General features: G+C 43.1%; 1 protein-coding gene across 7 annotated transcripts in view; it reads left to right on the top strand.

Moving 5' to 3' along the window:
- Positions 1-27,406, top strand: part of ARHGEF3 (Rho guanine nucleotide exchange factor 3) — a 306,099-nt gene that overhangs the window by 114,757 nt on the left and 163,936 nt on the right. The window contains exon 1 of one of the 7 annotated variants that reach the window (XM_047846368.1): positions 11,536-11,671. The exons of the other annotated variants lie outside the window; for them this stretch is intronic. Coding sequence (XP_047702324.1) covers positions 11,621-11,671 — 51 coding nt within the window. The 5' untranslated portion in view covers positions 11,536-11,620. Of the gene's footprint in view, positions 1-11,535; positions 11,672-27,406 lie in introns of those variants that run through there. 7 annotated transcript variants of the gene reach the window in all.

Here is a 27,406-nt window from a genome sequence, read left to right as displayed (position 1 = left end):
TGAGCCATGGGATTTCTTGTTTGTAAAATAGACATCATAATTGTATATAATTTACTGTGTTGTGGGGGGAGATTATCTGTGAAAAATGCATGTAAAGTTGAATGCCAGTACTTGACTTAATGTGTGATGGAGGTACTATTGCTGTCCCCTTTGCACAGATGAGGAAATCAAGGTTTTAAGGACTAAGTGACTCCCCCAAGTCTGTGGCTCATGTGTGGTGGAGCCTAGACTCTGGCTCAGCAAACTGCCTATAAGTTTCACATTAGTGTCAGTGTCACTGTCCTAAAGGTGTTCAGAAATCACTGCATGAGTATTGCCAGCATCTGCTCCCAGGGCTTTACCCCTCAGACCTCTCATTTTTGTTGACAAATTCTTTTATTTATTTATTTATTTATTTATTTATTTATTTATTTAATTTTTGAGAGACAGAGAGAGAGAGGGGTAGAGGGAGAGAGAGACAGAATCTTAAGCAGGCTCCATGCTGAGCATAGAGCCTGATGTGGGGCTCGATCCCATAACCCTAGAATCAGGACCTGAGCCAAAATCAAGAGTGAGACACTCAACCAATTGAGCCACCCAGGCCTCCTGACAAATTCTTTCTCAAATTGGGTTAGAGTAGGTGATAATAACATTATTATTTACTATATTACATAATGTTATGTATAATATAACATATTTCTATGTTAAATATAAATTTAACATTTAATTAAATGGAAATTTACATTTATATTAAAGTATATATTTATATTGCCTTGTGTGGTGGATTCTCTTATTACCCCCATTTGACAGATGATAAAATGGAGGTAAAGAGAAGTTAAGTAAATCATCAGAAGTTACAGAGTAAGCATAGCACTGGGGTTTGAATTTGGGTTGTTTGACTCAGAATGTCTATTCCTAACCTCGGTGCTAAGCTGCTTTCATTGATTTCCAGTCTACTTCCCAGATGCTATGCCCCCGCCACCTTGGCTGGCCTTGGGGTTCCCAGACCTCCTCAGCCGCAAACGAGGGCCTGTTACTATGTGCTTGGCCTTACCTAGCCTCAGAAGGTGGTTCTGAGGACCCTTCTCACAAGCCCCAGGTGCTCATTCAACACAGGAGGCCATATGTGCCTCAACCTTGTACATTTTTAAAAAATAAAAATCAGCCTTTCATTTTAATAATGACACAACCCAGAGGTGAGGTTCCTGTTATCACACTGGGAGAATCTGGGCAAAGGTGATTGGAGTTGTAAAGTCAAGTGGCGGGGAATTCCTTCTTTTCTCCATAAATTACTGATGTGAGAGCTCTGTGTAATTTCACATTCTGGGAGAGAATGGCTGTGCTTAACTCCTGTTGGGAGAGGAAATTTATCTCACTTTTCATTCAGCAAGGAGAGGGAGTTAGGAATCATAGAAATGGAATTTTGTTGTTGTTGTTAAATTCCTGGCTTTGAGCTGATATATATGTGTACTTTAAAATAGGAAATAAGGGGCAAAGACATATCACCAGTATTATATAGTCATGGCCCCTGTTCTTAACAAAAAGAATTGATATCTGGTCGTGTGTCTGTTCTTGCTGAAAATCTTGCTCTCGTTCGCCCTTTTCCACAGGATACAGTTGGAATTTCTACCTTGGCTCCAACCTTCTCATCTCCCAGCCTTCACACCCCATCCCTGCCACAGCTCTTTAAACATCTCCCCACCTCTCTCCTTTGCTCTGGCTACCCTCTCCTCAGCCTGGCACCTCCTACACATCCCTAATGAACTGCTCCAAGAGCTCTTTTGCTGGGGGGAACCTGAGAATTGTCCCTGGCTGCTTCCTCAGTGTTCCTGCTATTCCAAGCCATGGAACACAACAGATTGAGCAGCAAGCATTGTTTGCAGTTCTGCGTTCCTTCTGGCCCGTGAGTTCTCCTGTGATATTTTTGTATGCCCAACGCTTTGAGTACAGAGCTGGGCACTTTTCTGTTGAATGAAGGACCCCTGTGCCCTCTTTACATATGCCTGGCTGCGTTTCTTCCCTAAGCAGGGTCTGTGGATAATAGAAGAACCGGTGATAGAGCTGGAACATCAGGCTGTAGGCTCCATGAGAACGGAGTCTGTCCTGTTGCTGCAGAGTCTACACTGTGGTTGATGTTCGTTTAGTCGCTATCAGACAACTGCTTGAATGAACGCTGTGGTAATGAGCCATGTTACAGACCTAGATTCAAATCCCTATCCCACCACTGCTGAGCTTGGACAACTTCCTTAACCCCTCTGAACCTGCTTCCTCATCTATCTAAGGATAATAAAACTACCTATCTCATAGAGTGGTCATAAAATGAAATGTTTAATGTCTGGTGCATAGCAGGCTTCCAATCAGTGATGGTTGTTAATGTTATTAATAATTAAATACGTTAATCAATCACAGGATATATGTTGGAAAGAGAATCAACAGGGTGTCATTTAGAGGATAAGATGGTGGGACAGGGGAGTGGGATCCATTAGGCAGCTTGGGAGGGAAGGTTTCCTGTAAGCTGGGACCAAACTATGAGAAGAATCCTGCTGCATTGTGAAGATTTGGAGGAAAGAGTTTTCTGGAGAACACATACAAAGGCCCTGGGGCAGGAAATACCTTGATGAGGAACAGAAAGTGTGACCAGAGCTTGGGAGAAGGAGGGAGAATACAATGAGGTAAGGTCTAGGGAGGAGACAGAGGCCAATTGATGTAGGGTCTTTTGGGCCAAGGGACAGTGTTTGGGTTGAATTTGAAATGTGAAAGAAGTGATTCAATGCTTATGCTCAGAATCATTCTGTGGGATCAGATTTTGGATGACTTCAGCTTTAACCTATCTTGTTTTCTGTGTATATGAACTAACCCCTAGCAATAAAACCCAGGTTTATTTTTGTTTTTGTTTTGAGAGATTGCACCAGCAGGGGAGGGACATAGGGAGAGGGGGACAGAGGATCCAAAGCAGGCTCTGTGCTGACAGCAGTGAGCCCAATGTGGGGCTCGAACTCACTAGCTATGAGATCATGACCTAACCTAAAGTAGGATGCTCAACTGACCAAGCCACCCAGGAGCCCCAAAACCCAGTTCTGGTTGATTTAAGCAGAAAAGGAATTTATTATTTACTACAGGATACAAGACGCTCAGAAAATTGGGGAAGTATTAGGAAACCAGGATCAACCTCAAATTACACCACCAAACATTTCCTACAAGCACACCATTGCTGCCACTGCTGGGTGGATGTAGATAGCATGGGTTGTGCCAACTAATGTGGCTGTTCAGTCAGCACTCACTGCTGCCACTGTGAGCTGCTGCCACCCCCATAGGAATAGAATTTGCAGTGTCCCTGCTGTTCGCACACTGGCTTTTGATGCCAAGTCTAGGGTCCGGGTATCTGATTGGCTGAGCCTAGCTCATGCTCTCATTCCCTAGCTGCAAGGGAGGCTGGGAAAGAAAGTGTGTGGCACCCTTATCTCTTTTGGTAGAACAAGGGCTCTCGTTCATGGGTTGGGGCTTTCCCAAACCTAGGAAGACCGTTGAACTGCAGAGTGTCCAGAGGGATAAATGTCCCTCACAGAGACATGTGGAATAAGTGACTCATGGAGAGTCCCTTGGCCTCAGCAGCTTTCATCAATAGGTGGTAGCACTTTAAGAAAGTCCAGACTGCCTTTCTCTTAGACAATGATTTAAGAAAAATAGTGCCAAATTTGGAAGCAACTATTTCTCAATCCGTTGAGAGGCTAGGAACTATTTTTTTTAATTAGTTTAATTTGTGCAGGTGTGTGGGGTAACATGTTTCCCCCATGTTTATCACAGATTTGCATTCCTGTTGGAAATGTCCTAGCCATTGTCAGAGCTTATAATTGCTTCTTGTTATGGCCACGTGGGGCTTATTGTCCAAGATTTTGCTGCAAAGTTTATTGTTTATCTTACACCGTCTCCAGGAAGCTGCATGCGGAAATCTCTGAGCCTTACCAGGAAGTCTGACTTAAAGGGACAGTTTCCAGGACAGAGCACTAACCAGGGAGAAGGTACTGAGCTTCCCTTGGGTGACAGCTGGAAGCCTTTTCTGAGTACTCCCCTCTTGGTTTGCTGGTTTGGGTGATGCCTTTCTGATTCTGATTTAAGGAAAACAGCGGCAGTATTTACTCTTCAAGGACACATGGATACACACCAACCAAAATAAAACAAAAAACCACTTTCACTGTGGTGTAGGCAGAATGAATGCTCTGAATCACAGGGGAAGACACACTTTTTCAATCTCTTGATATTTTCTTGGGAGGTGTTTTTATATTAGTCTTGAAGTTTTGAGAGAGACACGGGGATTTCAAGGAAGTCAGCATTATAACATTGAAAAAGTAAATAGGACTTAAGTTTTCACCACCTTCATATTTTTGTTTTTTTCTATTGGAATGAAGAAGGGAAACAGGAAATTGCAAACTTCCATTGCCTTTTTCTTCTTAGGTGTCCAGTTGTGACAGCTGTCATTCAAATCAGGATAAAAATAAAATTATTTCAGATTTGGTACCAACTTTTCAACTTGCTAGGAGGAAAATTTGAACCAATGTCCATAATTACACCAAAAAACCTCCTTGTCTGCTTGAAAAAAATAAGTACAGAAATTATGACTGTGCTCTTTTTGGCCTTTAAAAAATTTTTTTTTAAGTTTATTTATTTTTGAAAGAGAGAAAGAGAGGGAGACGGAGTATGAGCAGGGGACCAGTTGAGAAAGGGAGACACAGAATCCGAAGCAGGCTCCAGGCTCTGAGCTGTCAGCACAGAGCCCAATGTGGAGCTTGAACCCACAAACTGCGAGATTATGACCTGAGCTGAAGTAGGATGCTTAACTGACTGAGCCACCCAGGTGCCCCTCGCCCCCCCCCCTTTTTTTTTGGTCTTTGAAAAAATATTTTATTATGAAAAATTTAAACTCATGCAAAAATGGAAAGAATAGTATAATGACCCCCAGTGGTCTCATCATCTTTTGTTCTGCTTTTAAACACATGTATCAGTTAGATTCCTACAGACCTCTCTACAACCCCTCAAGGGATAATGGAATCATTATTCCTGTTTCACAGATGAGGAAACTAAGGGTCAAGGAAGCTAAGAAGGGAGTTACCGGGTCATTCAGCTAGTCAATGGTAGAGCCAGAGATCACAGAGCTTCTGCACCAATTTGCTGTTCATTGTTGCAGCCAGCTAAGCTGTTCTCAGAGATTATCCTTACAGAGAAATCTGGAGTCAAAATAATGATGAAAAACTGTTTTATAAAAGTTATTTCTACTTTTGTTATATATTTTTAATTCAGAAATTAAGTTTGTCAAGACTTGTTTTTCGATACGAGCACATTCCTTTTTAAAATCCTCCTGAGTATTCAGGTGTTAGGAATACCACTGCTCATATTCAGATTTTCCACTTCTAATCAATCTTGACAGTATAACGCCAAATAGTAACTCTCATTTCCAAGTAAGGAAGCTCTTTGGCTGATAGATATCAGCTAATCAGTTTTTAAGCCTTTCTTTTTTCTAAGAATCGGGCAGAGGTCAGCAACCCACTGGAGTTTCAGTTTTAACTGACAGTATAACAAAGAGGTGTTGACAGTCCTTTGAAAAAGCTGTACTCAGGGTGTTCGTGTTTCTGAGCAATGAATTGAATGGGCTTATTTGCTAGTGCCCCATCTGTGGCATGTGCAAGTTCTTCAGGCTATCCTTGCTTGTGTTCATAAAGGAGGTGGGGCCCCAGAGACCAGGCCTGTGGCCGCTTCACAGCACACATCAGAAGGCAGCTCTCTGTATTTCTCATTTGCTTTTTTTAAAATAGCTGTCGATGTGCCGGTTGCCAAAATAATGTGAGGAATTTGATTATAAAAGTTCAGATTTGTTTTGAGAGAAAAAATACAGTGCTCCAGCTATTGCTCGTAACAAACCAGCAAGATAAGCATCCAAGATTAGCCATGATTAGCAGTCTGTTGAGGCTTCCATGTTCAAGCCTCATTTATTTTTAGTGCTTGTGTTGAAACCATAGATGAAGACTTTTCTATTTATTCATTCTTGACCTTGGGCAGCCAGGTTTGCTCCCACATTCTTCTCATCATTTTGTAATCTTGTTGAGCTGGGATATTAAGCAGGGCTCTAGAACAGCATCAACATTTTTAAATGGTCAGAAGTCTCTTGAGTTAAACCATCTTGCATCCAGCCAGCCTTGGCTTGGAATGGGGTCTGGACCCCCCATTTGTCAGTGATTCATGGTGAAGAAGCCAGAGTAGTTGTTCAAGTTTTGCTTGGATTAACCACATTGCCAACACTGAGGAGTAAATATGAAGACATTCAGTAAGAGTGCATGACCACAAGTAACTTCCAGGCTCTATATACTTGAAAGTTCTGTTTATTTCTCACTGACTTGCTATGCATTTTGCCTTCATCTCAACCTAGTAACACCAACCAGTATCACCCTACCTCCCCTGCCCATCACGACACAAATTTTTGCTTTTTCTTAGTCTTACTTGAATTCGATAACAGCTTCCAAAGCCTAAGATCTGTGAAATAATGATTTTATGATACTGGAGACTTGGTTAAATCAATGTGCAATACACCATTTTAATCTGATCCCTGCTACCATCCCATTTTTGTGAGATTGGGTCACTACCGATTTCTCCATTCAGTTTGTGGAATCATTTTAAAATGTCAGGCTTCAAATGGAATATGGTCAAAGACCCTGAAATTCCCAGCCAAGACCAAGCTTTTGTGAAACCTGTGGCTTCTTGGGTACAAATAAGAAAGGGATTGAAGAACCAGAGTAAAATTCAAATGGAGAAAACCCCCATTAGTCACCAGCTTTTAATGAAGTCAGTTCTACTGAAAGTTCACCATTTTATTTTGTGTAAATGAACTGATCACAACCCTGATGAATATGTTTCTTGTAACATTTTTGGTGAGAAAACTGCTTGAAACTTCTCAACAGAAAATGCTGTGAGCTATATAGAATGACAGCCCAGGGAAACATATCACTTTGAATTCCAGCATCATGAAGAAGCATGTGGTAGTGTCTTAGGTAGGTCTGCATTCTGGCACTAGTTTCTTTAACGTCCAATATGAAGGTGCCAGCAGTATGGTTATTTAACCAGATGTTGGAGAACAGGGGCCAGTTTTTGCATTATAGGTACCTTAAGGGTATTTCCCCATTATAAATATATAATGATTCAGCTCCACACACTTAAAGAAAAACATTATACCCTGAGAACCTACGCCCCCAGAATTTCATAGGTTTTTTTTTTTCTTTTTAGCATTTCACTCTGATCTGATCTATGTAGAATTTATTTTGGATAGTGTGAAGTAGAGCTTTAAAGGGAGGCTTTTCTTTCCAAGAAATGAATTATCCCATTTGTTAGCGATCCTTTTCTCCTCCAGTGGTTTGCGGTCCAACATTTATTATATGTCAAATTCCAGAATATCCTGGGGCAGGTTTCTGGCTGTCTGCTCCAGAGGCTGTATGCATATAACAGGAGCTTGGAAGTCAGCCCACCCAGGCTCCACTCCCGACCCTGCCACCTCTAGGCTCTCTTGGGCAGGCTCCTGCCACCTGTTTGAGTCTCAGTTTTTAAAAATCTGTACAGTAGAGATAACAGTGAGCCCTCTCTCAGGACACTTGTGAAGGTCAAGTGAAAAACGGCAGAGCAAGTTCCCCTGTGAAAACATAAAAAATCTGCAGTCACTGTTTATAGTTTTAGTAACTGTGGCTTTAGGATGTTTTAATATCTGCACACAGGTGCACTTTCATCATGAATTATGTTCTCAGTGTTGACGGAGCTAAGACTAAGTAACTGAGAGGCGACATTTCAAGTGCATCTTTCATGTTTGCAGAATGTTCACAGGCCAGGGGCTAATGAATTCAGGTACTTCCATACCACAGCATGCTCTGCAGTATGGGTCTAAAATGTGTATGAGGTGGAAGGATGCTCTGGATGTTAAGTGAAAAAAGCAAATGGTAGGATAATGTTACCATTCCATTTTTGAAAAATACAAACAAAAAATAAAATGTGTACACAGCAACTTGTGTGTGTTTAGATAGAAGGAAGTGTCTGGGAAGAACTGCCAAATTGGTGGCACTTGGGTCAAATCCAGTCAGCAACTGTGTTTTGTGTGGCCTGTATAGCACTTTTTATTTTATTTTATTTTATTTTATTTTATTTTATTTTATTTTATTTTATTTATTTATTTATTTATTTGAAATTTATTGTCAAATTGTTTTCTATACAACACCCAGTGTTCATCCCAACAGGTGCCCTCCTCAATACCCATCACCCACCCACTCCTCCCTCCCACCCCCCATAAACCCTCAGTTTGTTCTCAGTTTTTAAGAGTCTCTTATGTTTTAGCTCCCTCCCTCTCTAACCATTTTTTTTCCATCCCCTCCCCCATGGTCTTCTGTCACTTTTTAAAATAAAGAATTTGTTGCCAGCATTTTAAAAATTGTGAGATTTTGTATTAACCTGGAGTTTCCAGCTTCTCTTGAAAAGTTGGAATGTCTGGCCCCCAGTAAGCTGGAGCTGACTGAGGGCCAATACACTCAGTGGTGCCCTAGGGCCCACCCCGGCTTTCCTTTCAGGTACCTGACCCTTGGCCCTGAAGGCATTTGGGTTTATATCCCCCTTTATTGACAGCTGGCTTTGACATGGTTGCCTCTGGCAAGTGGGATTGGGGTGGACAAAAAAATCAGGTCCTTTGGGAAGACTCACTTTTTTACGCTATATATTTATGTATGGTTTGAATGTATTATAATGATGCCATGTTACTTTTAAAATTTAAAAATTAGGGGTGCCTGGGTAGCTCAGTCAATGGAGCGTCCAACTACTGAATTTGGCTCAGGTCATGATCTCACGGTTAATGGGATTGAATCCCGTGTCGGGCTCCGTGCTGACAGTGCGTGGAGCCTGCTTGGGATTCTGTCTCTCCCTCTCTCTGCCCCTCCCCTGCTTGTGCTCTCTCTCTCAAAATAAATACATAAACTTTAAAAAAATTAAAATTTAAAAATTAGTAGAAAAACATATTTGAATGCTTGGTAGTATCGTAGGTGCCATGGAGAGAAAACCCAATTTACTGTTCCTTTATAAGCTGCCATTATAAAGCTAAAAATGAACTTGAGCTCTGAACAGCAGGAACATCTTATTATTGAAAGTTTCCTCCAAGATGCCCTCTGCGTGGACCAATTTCTTGCTTCTAGTCAAAGCAGGGCTGTGAGAGGAAATGGCCGTGCCCTGTTCTTTCCTTCCTTTTCCTCTGCCAGGGCACCTGCTGGCTCTCCTGCCCTTCCTGCCTCCTTCACTGCTACCTGCCCTGGGACCCACTCAAGTTCCACCTCTTCCACGAAGTGCTGCAGCCCACGGGTTTCGGTTCTTCTTTCTTATTCATAGTCAGCAGCCAGAAGTCAGGCTTCATCATTCTCAGATCCGTTGATGTGAATGTGCCCTCCCTCCCCTAGAAAAGAAATAAAGTCTAGTGTGTGCCGTGGTCGTTTCACATTTCCTTTGGATCCTCATTGGGGTGATCCTGGCCCTGGTTTCTGGGGCTCAATTAAGTGGCTTGTTTGAAAATCCTCCAGCAGAGTAGTGGCTGGGCTTCTGGGAACCTCCATGGGTCCTCAGGAGATTGACATTCTTCATTAGCTGAGCTGTTTCCAGAGCTGGCTAATCTCAGCTTGTTTTCAGTCCTGTAAGAATTCAGACCCCTTTCTATGCAGGAGGCTAGGGTAAGAGGCCATTTTAGGAACGCCTTCCCTCCCTCCCCGACCAGCCACCACCTACCCCAGGCTTGCTTTGTGGGGAGTCAGACTTTTGTAAATAGGGGATCCCAAGATTGAGCTGAAGTCCACCTTTTGTGGGCACTGCTGTTTTTTGGGGGGTTTTTTGACATGCATCGCCAAGTATTTCCTGAGTGCCAGACCTGGTAGGTACCACATGTGGGCTTTGAGGTGACCCAGGTGGTTGCCTGAAAGGGCTGAGCTTTTTCATGGTGATTTCACTTCCTTCTTTCTCCAAACAGATAGGACACCTTCAGGCTCCTTGAAGCAAGACCCAAGTCTGTCAGAGCAGTGCTTTCAAAGCATTTGCTTTTCTTGCAAAGCACCCCGTGGGTCTGCACTTTCCTGCTGTTGCCCTTGCCAGTTCTTCTACCTAGAAAGCCCCTCAGATTTCTGCCCATGTGTCTCCTGCTCTGAGACACCTTCCCAGACTTTGTCCCCATAAAAAATACATTTGCTCAGCTCAGCTATTTCTTGGCCCCCTCAGTATTTTTTCTTGCAAACCCTGGCAGCCTTTAATTCGCTCTCTGATCATCAGTGGTTCATCTTTGTGCTTCCAGAGCCCAGTGCCTTCTTCTGTAACGTCTGCAGGGCCAAATGCACTCTTCAGAGGCCCTCTGTGAGGCACCAGGTCACTGCAGCGTGAGGATGGAGAGAGCCTGCTTTCTTGTCCGCTCTAGAGTTGAGTCTTGGATTGAAGCTTGTTCTCTCTTTGCTGGGTCCCCCACTTTGCTCAGGGCTGAGACAAGTGCAGGCTCTTAAAAGTCTGTGCATTTGTAAGACAGCCTCGGGGAAACCTTTGCCTGAATCTTTGCAGCTAAGAGTTGCAGATCAAATAGTACTCCACTAGAAAACTGAAAACTGAAAACAAATCATGGAAAGCTGCACCAGAATTATGTCTCCTTGGATCTGAGACCCACTGGTACTGCGTAAGGAGGGTGAGGGTGTTGAATTGTTTGTGGAGAGGGGTTTTCACCTGAAACTGCAGGTCGCTGTGAGACAATCTGTGTCACCCAAGGAGTCTGGGTTTTGTAAAAGGCAGGTGACTCAGGCAAGGTGTTCATCCTTGTGAAAAGACCCCGTTTCATAAAATGAGAACTTTCAGCCATGAGTTATTCCCATAATAACTCTGAGAAAAGCAGTAAGGCCTTTTGTGATCCACATCAAAAGTGGAAAGGGAGTTTTCCAGAGGCAGCTATTTTGAAGGGGACTCTGAAGAGAAGATTTGTCTCAGGAAAAAAAAAAAAAGAAAGAAAGAAAAAAGAAACGGATGGGTGTGGTATTTATCACCACTCTCATTTATTAGTTGCTATGAAATTGGGATTCAGTGAGGGCTCTGTGTCCTGGGCAGGGCTGCTGCCTCTTGGGTTAAGTTCAAGTGGACTATTGATTCTGCTCTGAAGACAGAGTTCTCCCAGCGTCCCTTCTCTCTCCGTCTCAGACTGATGTTTGGGTTTCGGTCTGCAAAGCTCCAGACTCAAGGCCCAAGATTCTAGCAGCGAACTCTTTCTTTAGAGCTGCCGGGAGTGCCCAGCATGGTTTAGGTGGGGGTCCAGTGAGCATTGTTTCTTACAGGCTGGGGATTGCCAGCCAGACGCTGAATTTCTGGTGTGCCTCTGAATGCCTGAAGGCAGAGTGCTCTGAAAAAGCAGCAGCAGGCGAGGAAACCGCTGGAGGTGGGGAGCTTTGGCTGATGTGGTCTCAGCTTCTGACACTTTTAACTGATGGCCCCCTGTCACTTCCTGTCATGCAGCCCAAGTGGCGGGGAGGAGTTCCTTCAGGGAAACCATGCTCTGCTCAGCTCAGAGAATCCCGTCTGCTGGGCTCCGTTGCAGTTAGGGGCGGGGGACTCTGCGTGGATGAGGTCGGAGCGCCCCATGGTGTGGTGCTGCTTCTTTGTCCGGGCTCAGGTAAGCTCCCTGCGGCAGAGCCAGCCAGGGGTGGACCAGCTCCCGACTCCCACTCGTGCCTGGCTGGGTGGTGCCAGGAACTGAGGTGTGGGAGGGCGAAAATGCCATTTACCTCCCAAGAAAATGAGCAAGGAGCTGCTGTTCAAAGCACCTGGGATGATGGAGAGGGACTTGTGTCACTTTAGTGTGAATCAGGAAAGAGCTGTGTGGTTGTGTTTAAGACCACAAATGGTTGCTTGGTGGAGATAGTGAGTTAAGTGAGTGCCTAGCTGTTAGGGCTTCCTTTAGCATCTGTGATTGGAGGAGAGTGTGTGTGTGGTGGGGGGTGACTTTCGCTCTTTGTTCCAGGATGCTAGTATTTTAATTTTTATAAGAGATGTGTTTTCAGTTAAGAGGGGAAAAGGGGGGGAAAGGATGCATTTGGCCTGTGGTGTTTTTTGTTTGGGGAGTTTTTTTAAGTGTATTTCCAAGATCTTCTCTTCTCCTTTGGGTTGAAAGATGGCTGAAGTCAATTTTGGAAGTTCATTCTGTTTGGAACAACTTTTTCGTAGGTTTCCTTAAAGTGAGTCTCGGTATTTTCAATGTGTTCATCATTGAGAAGATGAAGTCAGATATTATCAGGGGAGATTCAGACTCACTGGTGTTCTCATTAAAGAGTGTTGGTGCCTGGTTTGGTTATATCTAAAGGAACGTCTGGAAATGTTACATTTTGATAGACTAAAGAGTGGTTAGGAGGCCTGATGGGTTACTCCCTCTGTCCCTGTTCTTTGTTTGTGGGTCGGTGTTCAGCTTTGGATAAGCTACCCCTGTTTTCCAAAGAAAATGTCTGTTGCTTTTTCTGTTTCTCTCACTGGAATCCTGAGACTGATTTTTGTGGTGCTAATTCCAACTTTCATATATGATTATTCTAGACATACATTTTTAATCTTTTCATGTGATTTGGGTGGTTTTGTCATTTTTCTCTTTTCCCATCTGACTCATCCAGCTGTTTGCTAACCTGATAAAGAATCATTTTTGAACCTTTGAGATACAGAAATTGAGAGCATTTAAAATGACTTAGGACAGTTTAGTGATAGTTAATGCAACATAAATAAAAATAATACAATATTATCTGGCATTTATTAGATACTTTTCACGTTAGTAAGCATTTACCCATGTTAGTTCACAAAATTCCTACAACACTATACAGTCGGCTATTATTATTTTCAGAATGGTAAAACTGATATATAGAGAAGACAAATAATTTTCTCAAGGTCACCTAACTGGTGAGCAGTGGGTCAGGCTTCAAGCTTAGGCAGAATGGATCCAAAAATGACATTCATAGCCAGTAGGTGCTACATGAGGATTTCCATTATGGGGCCCTTTCCACATCCACCTGCAGCATCTCAGTAACACTTTGCTTTCTTATCCTTTGGCAAATCAGCCCCTTTTAGTGGATGTTTGCTACGATCCAATTAGCGGCTACCTAAGAGACAACTAGACAAATCACTACCTTATCTGGACTCAGCTTCCCTACCTGTCACATGGAAATTTCTCTAAACTCATTTTAGTTCTGACATGAATCTAAGGTATGCAAATATCTTCCAAAAAAAGTAAAAAAGAATCCTCATATCCCTCCTATTTGGAAGTTAAATGAGTACATTTGAACATACATTTCCCAAGGATGTCAACAGGAACTTAAAATGTAACTGGCTGGGTAACTGTTGACCTTTATTTTGCTCTTGAAACTATTACTGAATAAATTTTTATTTCTTGGTTCTGACAGTCCCCAGAGAAAGAGTCTGGAGGAATTGAGGCTGGGTGTGGGAGGGTCAATTGGTAAGCGGATGTGGTGTAGAGAAAGGGACGGGAGAAACCTCGTAATCCATAATCCAATTACGGAGATTATGGAGGAAAAATCTCATAAATCCATCTTCTGAGATTTGGCCAAAGTAGTTCTGCAATGGAGGGGAAATGGTAGAGTGTAATGATTAAGGACATGGGTTCTGGGACCACACAGATGTAGGTTTGCCTCCCAACTTTGCCTCTTACTAGCCATGTGATCCTAGGCATGTTACCAAATGTGAATCTGTTTTATGTTCTGTAAGATGGGGATAATAAATAGTGCCTACTTTATGGGATTGTCATGAGGAATAAGTGAAATGACTCATGGCAGTGCCTAGCACAGAGCCAGCACTCAGCAAATGTGATCCATGTCCCAGGTCTTATTGACCGTAGAATGTTGGTGGCCACTAGAGACATGAAGCCTGAGTGTGTAAAGGCTTAGCAACACCAGGGCTGTGAAACATCTTACCTACAGAGATGAACATGACCCTGGTTTGATTTTGTGGGGGAAAGGAAGCATACTCCATAGAAGGTCAATACTTCATGTGTTTTAAGTTTATTTATTCAGAGAGAGAGAGAGCACAGTCAGGGGATGGGCAGAGAGAGAAAGAGAGACAGAGACAGAGACAGAGAATCCCAAGCAGGCTCTGCACTGTCAGTGCAGAGCCTGATGCGGGGCTTGAACTCACAAACCATGAGATCGTGACCTGAGTCGAAATCCAGAGTCGGATGCTTAACCAACTGAGCCACCAAAGCACCCCTAGTCAGTGCTTCATTTTAAAACCCTGATTCCAGCCATGTTTTTACAGCTTGCGCAGAATACCAAGGGGAGTCATGAAAGGGGAAGCTGATTCAAACCAGATCCTAAAAAGGCCTTTCTTGATAGAACACTCAGAGGTATGACTTGGAGAGGGCGAGGTCAGGGTGGTGACCCCGAGTGTCCACCGAGACAGAAACAATGGGTGACTTTAGGACCTAAATATAGACTATGTGGATGTCACTTAGGGAAACCAGTTCCTGATGCTGACCAGGGTGGGTGGGTCTCTTGGGAAGAGCTCTGGAAGCAGCCCCTGTGTGCCGAGCCTTGCTCTGTCGGCCCTCTTTTTCTGAATAATTCTGTCCATATTCTAGCTCCTCTGCATCTGTTGAGCATCTGCCTCTGTTTGGCAACCTTGTTTATGTCTTCAGCCCTTCCCTTCCAAGTCTTCCTTGTGGTGTTTACCACCTCTCTCCCTTGTTTCTTGCAGACCCCACCCAGCCCCGGCCAGAAACCCCAGGTGTTCTTGCCATTAGTGCTTGCTTCTCATGGAGCAGTATTAGGAGCTGGGTGGGAGTCAGGAGTTTGGAGTTCAAGGTCTAGGTTTTGCAGTTAACCTTGGGCAATGAGGAACCTCACTGGGTACCAAGTTCTTCAATGGAGACATCTCCTTTAAGAACCTGGATCCTGGAGATTAACCATCTGCGTTCAAATCCTCACTGCCGCTTGACCTTGGGCAAGTTCTTTACCTCTCTGAGCCTCCGTCACCTCACCTACGAAATGGATACATGGCAGTATCTGCCTCAGTTAATATGAGGAGTTTATAAAATAATACCTGTGAAACCCTTAAAACAGTACGTCTTGTCAGTGCTCAAAAATGCTAGCTGTGATCGTAGTTGTGATCTGTAGAAAAATGAGACTTGAGCTGGGTCAGTGTTTCCTAGACTTCAGTCAAATTTTTTTCATTTCCATATTCTACTTGTACTATTATTTTTCACTTACTGTTTCTTTTTAAATTGTCCAGTTGTTATTTGTTATTTTTTAACTTCGGCTCATTCTAAAGAGGAATAGTCCTGCAGTCACTCAGTGCTCTAATGTGTTTCTTAAAACACATGATAGTAAATACATCTAGGTCTACTGCATGTGGTCTGAAGTGATATGGTGTCTGCCCCAGGTCCACTTCCTGCACTTTGGTGTCTCTGAGCATCCGAGGCCCAGGTTGCTGCCTGCTACTGGTGTTCACAGTGCTCATCCCACCAGAATGAATAGTCTGCCCACCTTTTCATTCACCAGGCAGTGCCTGAGAACCACCTTTGGGCCTGTCTGTGTGCCAGGTGCCAAGATACCCACACTATGGGTCTTTGTAGTGCCTACTGTCTTTTTTTGAATGGGACACTACCAGCCCAGAGAAAATGGGGTAGAGAGAGCGATGAAATAATCCAATTGCTGAAATCCCTCCTTAACGAGAAGAGAAGCCAAGAACACTCTCTGCCTGAAATCTCTGGATGTGGGTCAAGGAGACCATCTCAGTCAGTTTTTGCTAAGTAACAACTACCCCCAGCTCAGTGGCAAACAATAGCAAGCATTCGCTCTTATGCTCATAGGCATGCAGGTTGATGGGGGCGGTCTGCCTCACACGGGTCCATTAGGTATCCACACATATATTCTTCCCCGGTGGAAGTCAGAAGCTCCCAGAGGAGCAAACAGAAATATTTGATGTCCCTGAAAAATTAGGCTCAGAATTGGTACTCTGTCCCTTCCACCCTTATTCCATTGGCCAGAACAAGTCACAGTAGCAACCCATGGAGGTCAGGAGAGAGTATAAAAGTTTGCTGAAGAATAAATTAATCCACTACAGGGATCATCATTATTTAGTCATTCAACCTGCATTTATGTGGAGCAATCTGCCATGTTGGGGGAAGATAAGTACAGTCATGATAAATGACAAAGGTGATGAGGACATCTAATCTAAGGCCTGGCATGGGGTAGGTCCTAAATAAATACCTAATAAATGAGTATCTGCTGGTACCTCTGGAGTGCTGACTACTGATGAATATTTCATACAAGGTTATCTCCTTCTATCCTCTAATTCCTGGTTGGGCTGGTACAGTCATCCCAGGTCAAACAAGTGGGATACTATTTTGGCCTGTTAAATGTTTATCATCTTTTGATGTGAGGGATGTGAAGGCACAGTAGTGGAGAGAATTTATGCACAAAGAGATCATCTCTGATATGGAGAAAAAGGTAGGCTTTGCACCAAGGAAGGTCCAGATTGCATCCCTCATGTGTTCCTTCCCATACACTTCGTGCACTGCCTTGGGTGCTAACGCTTCGATCACCCATCATGTACTAAGAGTTTAGCATGGCACCTGATTATCATAGTTTCTATCAATCACTAGCCCTCTGCTTCTTGGAGGTCACATCCATTTTTTTAATATTTTCTTCAGAAAATTGCACAGAGATGTGAAAATTTCTGTGCAGGCAGGTGGCCCTGAGTAAAGAACTCTGCTGTGAGTATTCATTCTTATTCCCTCCCCTCCTCTTTCCTTCCCTTCTTAAGAACTTCTTCTATTGGAAGAGAGGTTTTTCCATAGTTGTATGCCAGTGTCAGGCATAGGGTCTGGCTCATTTTAATGGCTGGCCCAATGAGTGGGTTTTTTTTTAAGTTTATTTATTTATTTTGAAGTGGGGGGAGGAGCAAAGAGAGAGAGAGGGTGAGAGAGAATCCCAAGCAGGCTCCATGCTGTCAGCATAAAGCCCACATGGAGTTCGATCACACAAACCGTGAGATCATGACCTGAGCTGAAATCAAAAGCCAGATGCTCAACTAACTGAGCCACCCAGGCACCCCCACAAAGGTGTTTTTGAAGTGACTGAGACAGTAAGGATGAAGGTGTTGTGATATCTTGTTTGCATATGCATAGGATCACAAATCTTTTGGACTGGATGAGATAGGAAAGCTCATATAATCCAGCCCTTTTATTTTATTTATTTATTTTTATTAAAAAAAATTATCACTGAAGTATAGTTGACATGCTCGGTAATGATTTGACGATTCTACATATTACTCAGTGTTCAGCATGATAATCATCATTCCCATCTGTCACCGTACAACATTGTTACAATATTATCAACTATGTTCCCTATGCTATGCTTTTCATCTCTGTGACTTATTTTATAGCTGGAAGTTTGTACCTCTTGATCCCCTTCACCTCTTTTGCTTATCCCCCCCAATGACCTCCCCTCTGGCAACCATCAGTTGGTTCTCTCTATTTAAGAGTCTGTTGGTTTTTGTTTTTCAGATTCCACATGTAAGTGAAACGATATGGTATTTGTCTTTCTTTGTCTGGTTTGTTTCACTTAGCATTATACTCTCTAGCTCCATCCATGTTGTTGCAAATGGCAAGATTTCATTCTTTTTTTATGACTGAGTAATATTCCTCTGTGTGTGTGTGTGTGTGTGTGTGTGTGTGTGTGTGTGTGTGTGTTACATCTTCTTTATCCCTTCATCTGTTGATGGACACTTTGGTTTCTCCCATATCTTGGCTATTGTAAGTAATGCTGCTATAAACATGTTCAGAGACATGAACATCTATCTTTTTCAGTTAGTGTTTTCATTTTCTTTGGTAACCCTTTTATTTTATAGATAATACTGAGACCCAGAAAGCTTAGTTCACTTGCTCAAAGGCACATAGCTAATAATAATAATAATAATAATAATAATAATAATAATAAATTAATGTTTTCTTCCAAGCAGGTAACTTATACTCAGATACAGTTAAGTCTTATTCCCTCAGTACCTGGTCAGAAAACAATGTCATTCTGATCTATCAGATTTATGGATCATGTTGCAAAACTTGAGTTTTCTTGACTTTCACATCCAAAGTCAAAGACACGGATAACAAAAATACATACGCCATGTCTCCACTGTAGAACCATTACGGTGTGAGCTCTTTAGGGCAGAGCCCTTGTCCCCGCTTTCCCTGGGCTCCCCTTTCCACTCCATCCCTCAGTCATCACCCAGAACTATGTGCACAGACTGCTGAGAATGCAGGAGGGTTGGGGCTGAGACAGGGACATTCATTAAGCCAAGGGGCCAGGCCAAATCAAGGGTGGAAGGCGGGTTAGGGTGGGTACAGGGTTGTTCCTGCAGAGTCCTGCAAATCTTATTTGGAGCCATTCTTCTATTCTTAGTCTCTAAGGCACTTTGTTCTCTGGTGCATTGTTTTAACAGCCACCAGGAAATCAGTCCCTGCTCAGGGTCAGCGATGCCACTGGTTCCTGTCTGTGGCCGCCCAGGTGGGAAGTGCACTGGTTTGTTCCAGGGCTGATGGTTCGTCATCGGGACCATCACACCCTTTCTTTTTTTGTTCCCACCCTTTCTGCATGGGGTGGGGAAGGGTGAGGAAGAAGAAGAGATTCTGATGAGTTTTTTTCTTTCTTTCTTTCTTTCTTTCTTTCTTTCTTTCTTTCTTTCTTTCTTTCTTTCTTTCTGAGAGAGAGCATGAGTGGGTGAGGGACCGAGGGAGAAAGAGAATCTTAAGCAGCCTGCACACCCAGTGTGGAGCCCAATGTGGGGCTTGATCTCACAATGGCAGGATCATGACCTGAGCCAAAATCATGACCTGAGCTGAAATCAAGAGTTGTACGCTTAACCAACTGAGCCACCCAGGCTCCCCGAGCTGTTTTTCTTTTTATAGCGGTAGTGACACGCTTATTTCTGTGTTACAAAGTAAAATGCTAAAATCCAAGTCTCAACAGAGCACTGTGCTCTCTGGAGCATTGTTGTCCCATGGAAATAGAATTTGAGTCACATGCATAATATAAAATTTCCTAGTAGTCACATGGAAAGAGAGAAAAATAAACAGGTGAAATTCATTGTAACAATTTATTTAGCCCAGTATATCCAAATATTAGCATTTCAACATGTTATCCACATGAAAATTAAGAAGATATTTTACATTCTCTTTTTCATATGGAGTCTTCGAAATTCAGTGTGTATTATCTACTTAGAACATATCTCAGTTCAGACTAGCCACATTTCAAGTGCTCAGTACCCACACGTGGCTCATGGTAGTCATTAGACAGTACAGGTCTAGAGCAGACTGTCCAGAAGAGCTTTTTACGGTGATGGTATCTTCACTGTCTCCTATAGAGGCCATTAGGCACTGGTGGCTAGGGAACACTCAAAATGTAGCTAGTTCAGCTGAGGAGCTGAGTTTTAAATTTTATTCAATTTTAATAAATTAAAATTAAGCCTCAACAGCCACATATACCTAGAGGCTATCATATATGGACAGTACAACTCTAGACATTTGATCTTATTAGAGAAATATTAACTTAAACTTGAACATGATATCATTTTTCATCTGCCACATTGACAGAGATGAAAAAGTTGGATAACACTGTTTGGTGAGGTTAACAGGACCTTTCATGCATGGCCAGTGGGAAGGTAACTTAGAATGGTTTTTCTGGAGGACAGTTTGGCCATGTTTATCAGATTTCAAATATACATTCCCTTGGGCCCAGCAGTTCCATTCCTAGATATTAATGCTACAGTGTCTCTTGTGTGTGTTGACTGGTTTATGTAGAAGGATATTTTCTGCAACAAAAGATCAGAAACCACACATATACCCTGTCAATGGGGGACTAGATAAAAAAGTTATGGTACATTTGAAAAATGTAATTGGCAACTATTGAAAAAACAAGGCCAATTTTTATTTGATGGCATGGAAGGCTATGCAAAATATGGTGTGAAGCAACTATATAGCAGTATATATAGTATGTCACCATTTGGGTAAAAGAAATGATTTGCTTACTTATGTCTAGAGCAGCTCTGGAAGAAGGCAGAAGGAGCCTATCAAAGTGGTTTTCTCCTAGGAGAGAAAGGTATAGCTGGGTGGGAGAGAGGTCTGCTTATCACTGTAGAGTGTATCTTTTTGGAATTTAATCTCATGTACTTGAATTACCTCTAATTACCTCTTCAAAAAAAAAATAATAATAAGGCACACAAAGAGGAAACTCTAAGAGAAGGGTAAATCACAGAAGTCTTCCTAGAGGAGGTGGTGGCCTTTGGATTGACTTGTAAAAGATGCATAGGAGTCCTTATGGCAGGAGGAAGGCCGAGGCTCAGAGACATGAACAAGCAGGACAGGTGTGTACCCAGTGGTGGGCAGAGTTCTCAGTATATAAGATAGAGCAGTAATAGAGTATGGGTAGGCACTGAAATGGCCAAATGGGAAGAGTTTATGAGCAGAGTTTGGACCATAGACAGCCATTGACAGTTTGAAGGAAGCAAGAAATGACATGATGGTGTTTGTGTGTAAGACAACTTTGGCAGAGTGGAGAGTGACTTGAAACAGTGATTTACAAATTGTGAGCCAAGGACCCTAGGAGTCCGCAAGACCTAGAAATTCACTGTTATCACTACAAAACAGATTTTCTTCATAGGCATCTACCAAAATAACCATCACAGCAGGTTGATTGCAGAGGGAGGTATGTGAATCAGCTGTCTCCTATGCAGCCAGACAGTAAAAAAGTTGTAAAAGTATAAAGCAATGCTGCTCTTCTCACCGTGTTTTTGTTCTTGAAAATATAGTTAGGGACACTTGGGTGGCTCAGTCGGTTAAGCATCCGACTTCAGCTCAGGTCATGATCTCACAGTTCATGAGTTCAAGCCCCACATCGTGTGCCGACTGCTCAGAGCCTGGAGCCTGCTTTGGATTCTGTGTGTGTGTCTCTCTCTCTGTCTCTGTCTCTCTCTCCCCTCGTCCTCCACTCACGCTCTGTCTCTGTCTCTCAAAAATAAATAAACATTGAAAATATAGTTAATTTTCATTAAAATATGTTAATTTTATTTTCTAATGCTGTAAATATTGACAGACATAACCCACATAAACAAAAGTTCTTCAGGGCCCTCAATAGTTTTTAAAAGTAAAGGGGTCCTGAAACAAAAAAAATCTGAGAATTACTGGTCTGCAAGCATGAAGGCCCCATGTGATTCTGGAATACAAATGCAGTCAGGTAGGAGGCATGAGCTAATGGTACTGGAGCTGATGTGCACGATATACATCTGAGAGCAGAGAAATGGTCTGGGCAGGTATGTGTGAAAGAGGAAGCTTGCTTGATGGATTGGTTTTGACTGACAGGGATGTTGGTGCAGGTCCTCTCCTCAGCTTCTGCACTAATAGGTATTCCTGTTATTTCCAGTCCTTTGCTTTTATAAACACCCTAACCATCCATGTGCATGGATGTCATGTGCCCAGCACGTGCAAGAATTACTCTGGAGTATCTCCCTGAAAGAGGGACGCTGGCCAGTAAGACACGCACGTCTTTGGCTTGACTGGAAGCGGTCAAACTATTCTCTAGTCCGTGACCCTCCCTCCAACCTTATGTAAGTCTCCATTTCTGCAACCCTTAGTGTTGTCAGATTTTAAAATTTTGCTGGTCTGATGGGTGTGAAATGGCATATTGTTTTAACCCCAAGCCCACCGTCATTCCTACCCCCATTCCTCACCTTGGAGCATAAGTTACTGAAGTCTGAATTGTAGACAATTTAGAAAGAGTCTTTGCCTCAAAGAAACACACGCATTTCTGTGTGTGGATGTGTGAATGCAGAGTAAAGTTCTGTATTCTGGTTTTCTGGATAAGGAGGGAGCTAAAAATTGGGGACCCTCCACTCTTTATTAAAAAAAAATTATGTTTATTTAGTTTTGAGAGTGAGAGAGACAGAGCACGAGCGAGGGAGACACAGAATCTGAACTAGGCTCCAGGCTGTGAGCTGTCAGCACAGAGCCTGACGCTGGGCTCAAATTCACGGACCGTGAGATCGTGACCTGAGCCAAAGTTGGCCCTTAACCAACTCAGCCACCCAGGTGCCCCTCTACTCTTTATTTTAGATAGAAATCACCCAGTCAACCCTTCTTGCTCTTATGGTGTTTGCTGTAACTTGGGGCCAGGTGGATCTGCACTGAAGGAAAAGAAATTGGGCTTTTCTGCACTGCCTGACCTGGGCTGGTGTGTGGGGTAAGGCCCAGCCTGAGACATTAAGACAAGATCTGAGGCTTTGGGCAAAGAAGTGTAGTGTGGGGTAAAGCGCCTTCTTTGAACCAGCCACATATCCTCACCGGACTCAGGCCTCCCTGTAGGCCTGAAGCCACGACCTACTTCTCCTGCCTGTACCTATTTGGGTGTTTAGGGTCCTTCCTCCATTCAGAAGGGCCACATGTGCAGTTTAATACTCTGCTGTAGCTGATCTGAAAGAATTATTTTTGGACAAGGGGCCCCACATTTTCATTTTGCTCTGAGTTCTGCAAGTTATATAGCCAGTCCTGCCTGAAGCATCTTTGTGTCTCTCGGATTAAAAAGGGTGTGGGGAGAGGGGTACAGCAACATGGTAACACTATTCTCCTCCCTCTGTGCAGGACCTGACCCCACCGTGAACTCCAAAGCTCTTTCGAGCGAAACGTTCATTTCCTCATTTCATGCATTTCTTTTTTTACTTCTCTCTCTCTCTCTCTCTCTCTCTCCACACACACACACACACACACACACACACACACACACACACACACACACACATACTGTCAGTCTTCATCCTTTAGAAATTCTTTATGTGCCCACCTGCTAAAATGTGTTTGTAACCCCCAAACCAATACCCAGAGCACGTTTGCAGTCATTCATGGAGGTGAATAGAGTAGCAAAAAATTTGAATGACTATACACGCCTGTTCCACCTGAGGTCAATCAAGGTAACACCTGCCTTATTGTTTCGCTCTTATGCTGTAAACAAGGGTCTTTTTCATGGTCTATTTAGTACCGTGTTTTTCACATTTTTGTGCTACTTGTTCATTTCATTATTTAACATGGCCCCTGAGTGTAGCAATGCTGTGTTGTCTAAGCACAGGATGGCTGCAGTGCGCCTTATAGAGAAAATACGTGTGTTCAGTAGGCTCCCTGCAGGCACAAGTTATAGTGCTCTTGGCTGTGAGTTCAATATTAGTGAGTCAACAATATATATTAAAGAAGGTGTCTTTAATTAGAAACACACATAAAACACGATTATGTCTTTTTTTGTAAGTCATCTCTTTTTTTTTAATGTTTATTCATTTTTGAGGGTGAGAGCACGAGCAGGGGAGAGGCAGAAAAAGGAGGGCATAGAAGATCTGAAGCAGACTCCACATTGACAGCAGTGAGCCCGATGCGGGTCTCGAACTCATGAACCTTGAGGTCATGACCTGAGCTGAAGTCGGACGCTCAACCAGCTGAGCCACCCAGGTGTCCCAAAACAAGATTATGTCTTGATTGGTTGATGAAAACATTGTGACCAGAGGCTCTCAGAAACTTAGCCCTGCATTCATTAACTCCCTGTTCAAGGAGACTTTGTAGAACATAACTTCTGCGAATAGCCAGCATTGACTATTTATGTGTGTTTATTTTTTCTCTCCTGTCCCCTCTCCCTTGCTCACTCTCCTTTTTGCCCTTTCTTTCTTCTCCTAACTCTTGAATTTTCTATTCTCTCTCACTGACCATTGGTCCTACTGGCATTAGCCTTGTTTCCTCAAAAGATGCTCAGGGAAGGTGCCTTTGTCCATTCATTCAGTACGCATTTGTGGGTCACCTTCTTTGTGCAGTTCACTAGGCTATGCTGGGGTCTTATGTTTCAAAAATATTCTTTACAGATAGGATTGTAATCCATGATTTTGAGGCAAATTGAGAATCTCCTATTTATTTTTAGAAATATTTCCCACTCAGGGGCGCCTGGGTGGCACAGTCGGTTAAGCGTCCGACTTCAGCCAGGTCACGATCTCGCGGCCCGTGAGTTCGAGCCCCGCGTCAGGCTCTGGGCTGATGGCTCAGAGCCTGGAGCCTGTTTCCGATTCTGTGTCTCCCTCTCTCTCTGCCCCTCCCCCGTTCATGCTCTGTCTCTCTCTGTCCCAAAAATAAATAAACGTTAAAAAAAAAATTTTTAAAAAGAAATATTTCCCACTCAGCATTTTCTTTGGCCACATGTTGTCACAGATCCAACAATGTTAGGAGACTTCAGAGGTCACCTGGTCTGACTCCCTCATTTTACAGATAATGAAACTGATATCCAGAGAGGGAAAGTGAAATGCCTGAGGTCATATAGCTAGTTTGATGACCTAAAAAACTGGAAAACCACCAGATAGGGGTGTCTGGGTGGCTCAGTCGGTTAAGTGTCTGGCTTCAGCTCAGGTCATGATCTCATGGTTCATGAGTTGGAGCTCTGTGTTGGGCTCTGTGCTGACAGCTCAGAGCCTGGAGCCTGCTTCAGAATCTGTGTCTCCCTCTCTCTCTTCCCCTTTCCCACTCACTCTCTGTCTGTCTCCCTCAAAATAAATAAACATTAAAAAAAAAAAAAAAAGAAAACAACCAGGTAAAAATTATTCCTCATTTGCTTTATTTACTACGTATGCATCCCCTAAGAGAAAGATAACATCAGTTGTGATCTGCACCTTCTGATAAAATAGATTTATGCAAATTGTGTACATTGTAATAAAGCCAGAGAAAATTGATAAATACAAGTTTTTAAAAACTAGGTTTAAATTTTCTTTCCTTCTTTCTTTTCCTTTTAACTTTTTTTTTTGTTTTTTGTTTTTGTTTTTGTTTTTGTTTTGTTTTGTTTGTTTTTATAGAAGCATTTCATATCTGCTGTCAAGATGTCTGGATGTTTGCAACATAGAGGGTTTTTAAATTCCTCATTTGGGTGGTTTTCATTATCAAAATATCTTTTATAATACATCCAAAAGTGGGCACTGCTTGGTCCTAATAAATGTAGCATAAATTTGAGTGCCAGGACTGACAACCGAGAGGGGAGAAATCTCCCACAGAGGAGACCAGGAAACAGATCCAGCAGTCCTCCCTTCCTGCCTATTCCCCAAACCTTAGCCTCCACTCCCTCCCCTCCCAAAAAGGGGAAGGAAGAAGGCTCGGTGAAGATAATGTGTCCATCCTCAAACAAAGTATGGCTAACCCTTTGGGTCCCAAGCACTCCCATTTCCTGTGGCTAAAGTTAGACCTATTAGATATGAATTTCATTTTTAATCCATGACTGGGCAGACAGAAGACTACAGATCCTCTCCAGAAGTCACAGGGAAAAAGGAGTCCCCTTGCAGTCATCCCAGGCAGAGGGCATCACAGTGTTGCTCTTCTGTACTTGTCATGAGCAAAACACAAGGGATGGTTACTTTGTGTGACAATTACAAGGGGGGTTTTCCACAAAGAAAGTGTTTGCTAAACCTTTGTGGATCACCTTTTACCTTAGCCCTTAACACTGAAAAATACTTAGTAATTTTCTACAAAACAACAGTTTTTTTCTCTTCTATTTTTGATGGAAAGTTTAGAGGCACCTGGGTGGCTCAGTTTGTTAAGCGTCTGACTCTTGATTTCGGCCCAGGTCATGATCTCATGGTTGTGGGATTGAGCCCTGTGTCCCTCAGGCTCCATGCTGGGCATGGAACCTGCTTGGGGTTCTCTCTGTCTTTTCTCTCTGCTCCTTCCTGGCTCATGCATGCATGTGTGTGCTTCCTACCCCCCTCAAAAAAAAGTTTATATTATTGTGAAAACCAGTATGCTTGCATTAAATAGAATGGAACTATTAAGACAAATAAATATGCACAAAACAATGTAACTAAATTCTAGCTAGGTGCTGTTACCTGAGCCTCTGAACCCAGAAGAGAAAGACCGAGGGTGGTAAGGATTAGGTGGGCATCTAAGGTGAGGTAACCCAAGCTCAGCCTTTCTCTTTGATGGATTCAAACTGGACAGTGAACTGAAAACATAATGACTTTCTTATTATGTGATTGGATCTGGGTAAAGCAGACTCTCCCAGTGCCCCGGCTCTTATCACCTGCAGAGTCCCCTGTACCCACCTGTGACTTCCTGTGCCCTTCTACTTGAGGGGATTTCCAGCCAGGGGAGTTAACATCCTGAGGATCCCTTCTCCATCAAAGAGAGGCAGGAGTTAGTGGATGGAATACTTGCCCCACCTCATCCCTCAGTGGAAAATTATGAGGTATGTCCTACACGGTCTTTCCGTCCTCAGTGGGTTGAACTCTGGCTGCCCATGGCTGGAACCGTAACCCGCTGGCTCCACACCCTTTAAATGGCTTCCCCCTTTCCCTGTCTCATGTCCCCACTCCCTACAGTTCTTGGGGGATTGCCTCCCATGTAAAAAGCTTATACCTGAATCTTTAGCCCAGGATCTGCTTTGGGTGCAACACAAACTAAGACAGCTGGTAAACATTCTGCCTAACATGATCTTACAAACCACTGTTGCACCAGACCTATCCTTTGGGAAATACTAGCCTCAGTAGATACCCAAATGGTGTAAGTCAACATATCACTTTTCTTTCTTTGAATTCAAAAATCTATTGAAATGCTTAGTGTTCAACTCTCTCTAGCATTCTCCTTAACATATTGGTGACACTCTGTTCTGATGAATAACATCGGTCTCCACTTTTGCTATTCCTCTGTCAAGATGGTATTATAATTTTCTAACAGACTTGGCGCTCCTGAATTTGCCTGTAAATTTAATTCACTGTGTGGCATTTATCAGTTGTTTTTCAGTGGGAGACATCCAGTGAGTAGAACAACACTGTGGGTCTGTGGCCACTCAAGTAAACACTTACAGATGCATCACAGATAAGCCTGCTGAAACACAGCAGGCAGTGTTGCCAAACTCAGGGAGCCATTTTCTGGCAAGGCTTTTTACAACATCCTGAGGAGAACCAGGATTTCAAAATTAGGGAGATTAAAAAGGTGCTTCTGCATGATAGAGATTCTGTGTGGGCCTGAACCAAAAGGCAGGCCAAGAAGGCAGAACTGAAGTTCTAATGGGGACAGAATTTCTTGTCCTCAGGGTTGGGCCCACGCCAGGGAGGTCCTGTCCCATGAAACCTAGACTGTTCCAGACAGTGGTCAAGTCCAGGGTGGCATATACCCCAGGATATATCAGAAGAGTCAGAAGCATCTGTAAGTAACATGGGATCGGGACCTCCGAGAGGAAGGCAGGAGTAGGGCCAGCTTCATAGACAGGGCTCTGTGCTCAGAAGGGCTCCACTCTGTGGGCAAATAGAGTTGCCCAATAAATATTTGTGTGATATTTGAATGAATAGATGCTTGGACATCAAACTT

The sequence above is a fragment of the Prionailurus viverrinus genome, chromosome A2 (assembly GCF_022837055.1).
Source record: "Prionailurus viverrinus isolate Anna chromosome A2, UM_Priviv_1.0, whole genome shotgun sequence".
NCBI classification, from domain to species: Eukaryota; Metazoa; Chordata; class Mammalia; order Carnivora; family Felidae; genus Prionailurus; species Prionailurus viverrinus.
This window is presented reverse-complemented; position numbering and strand designations above follow the sequence as displayed.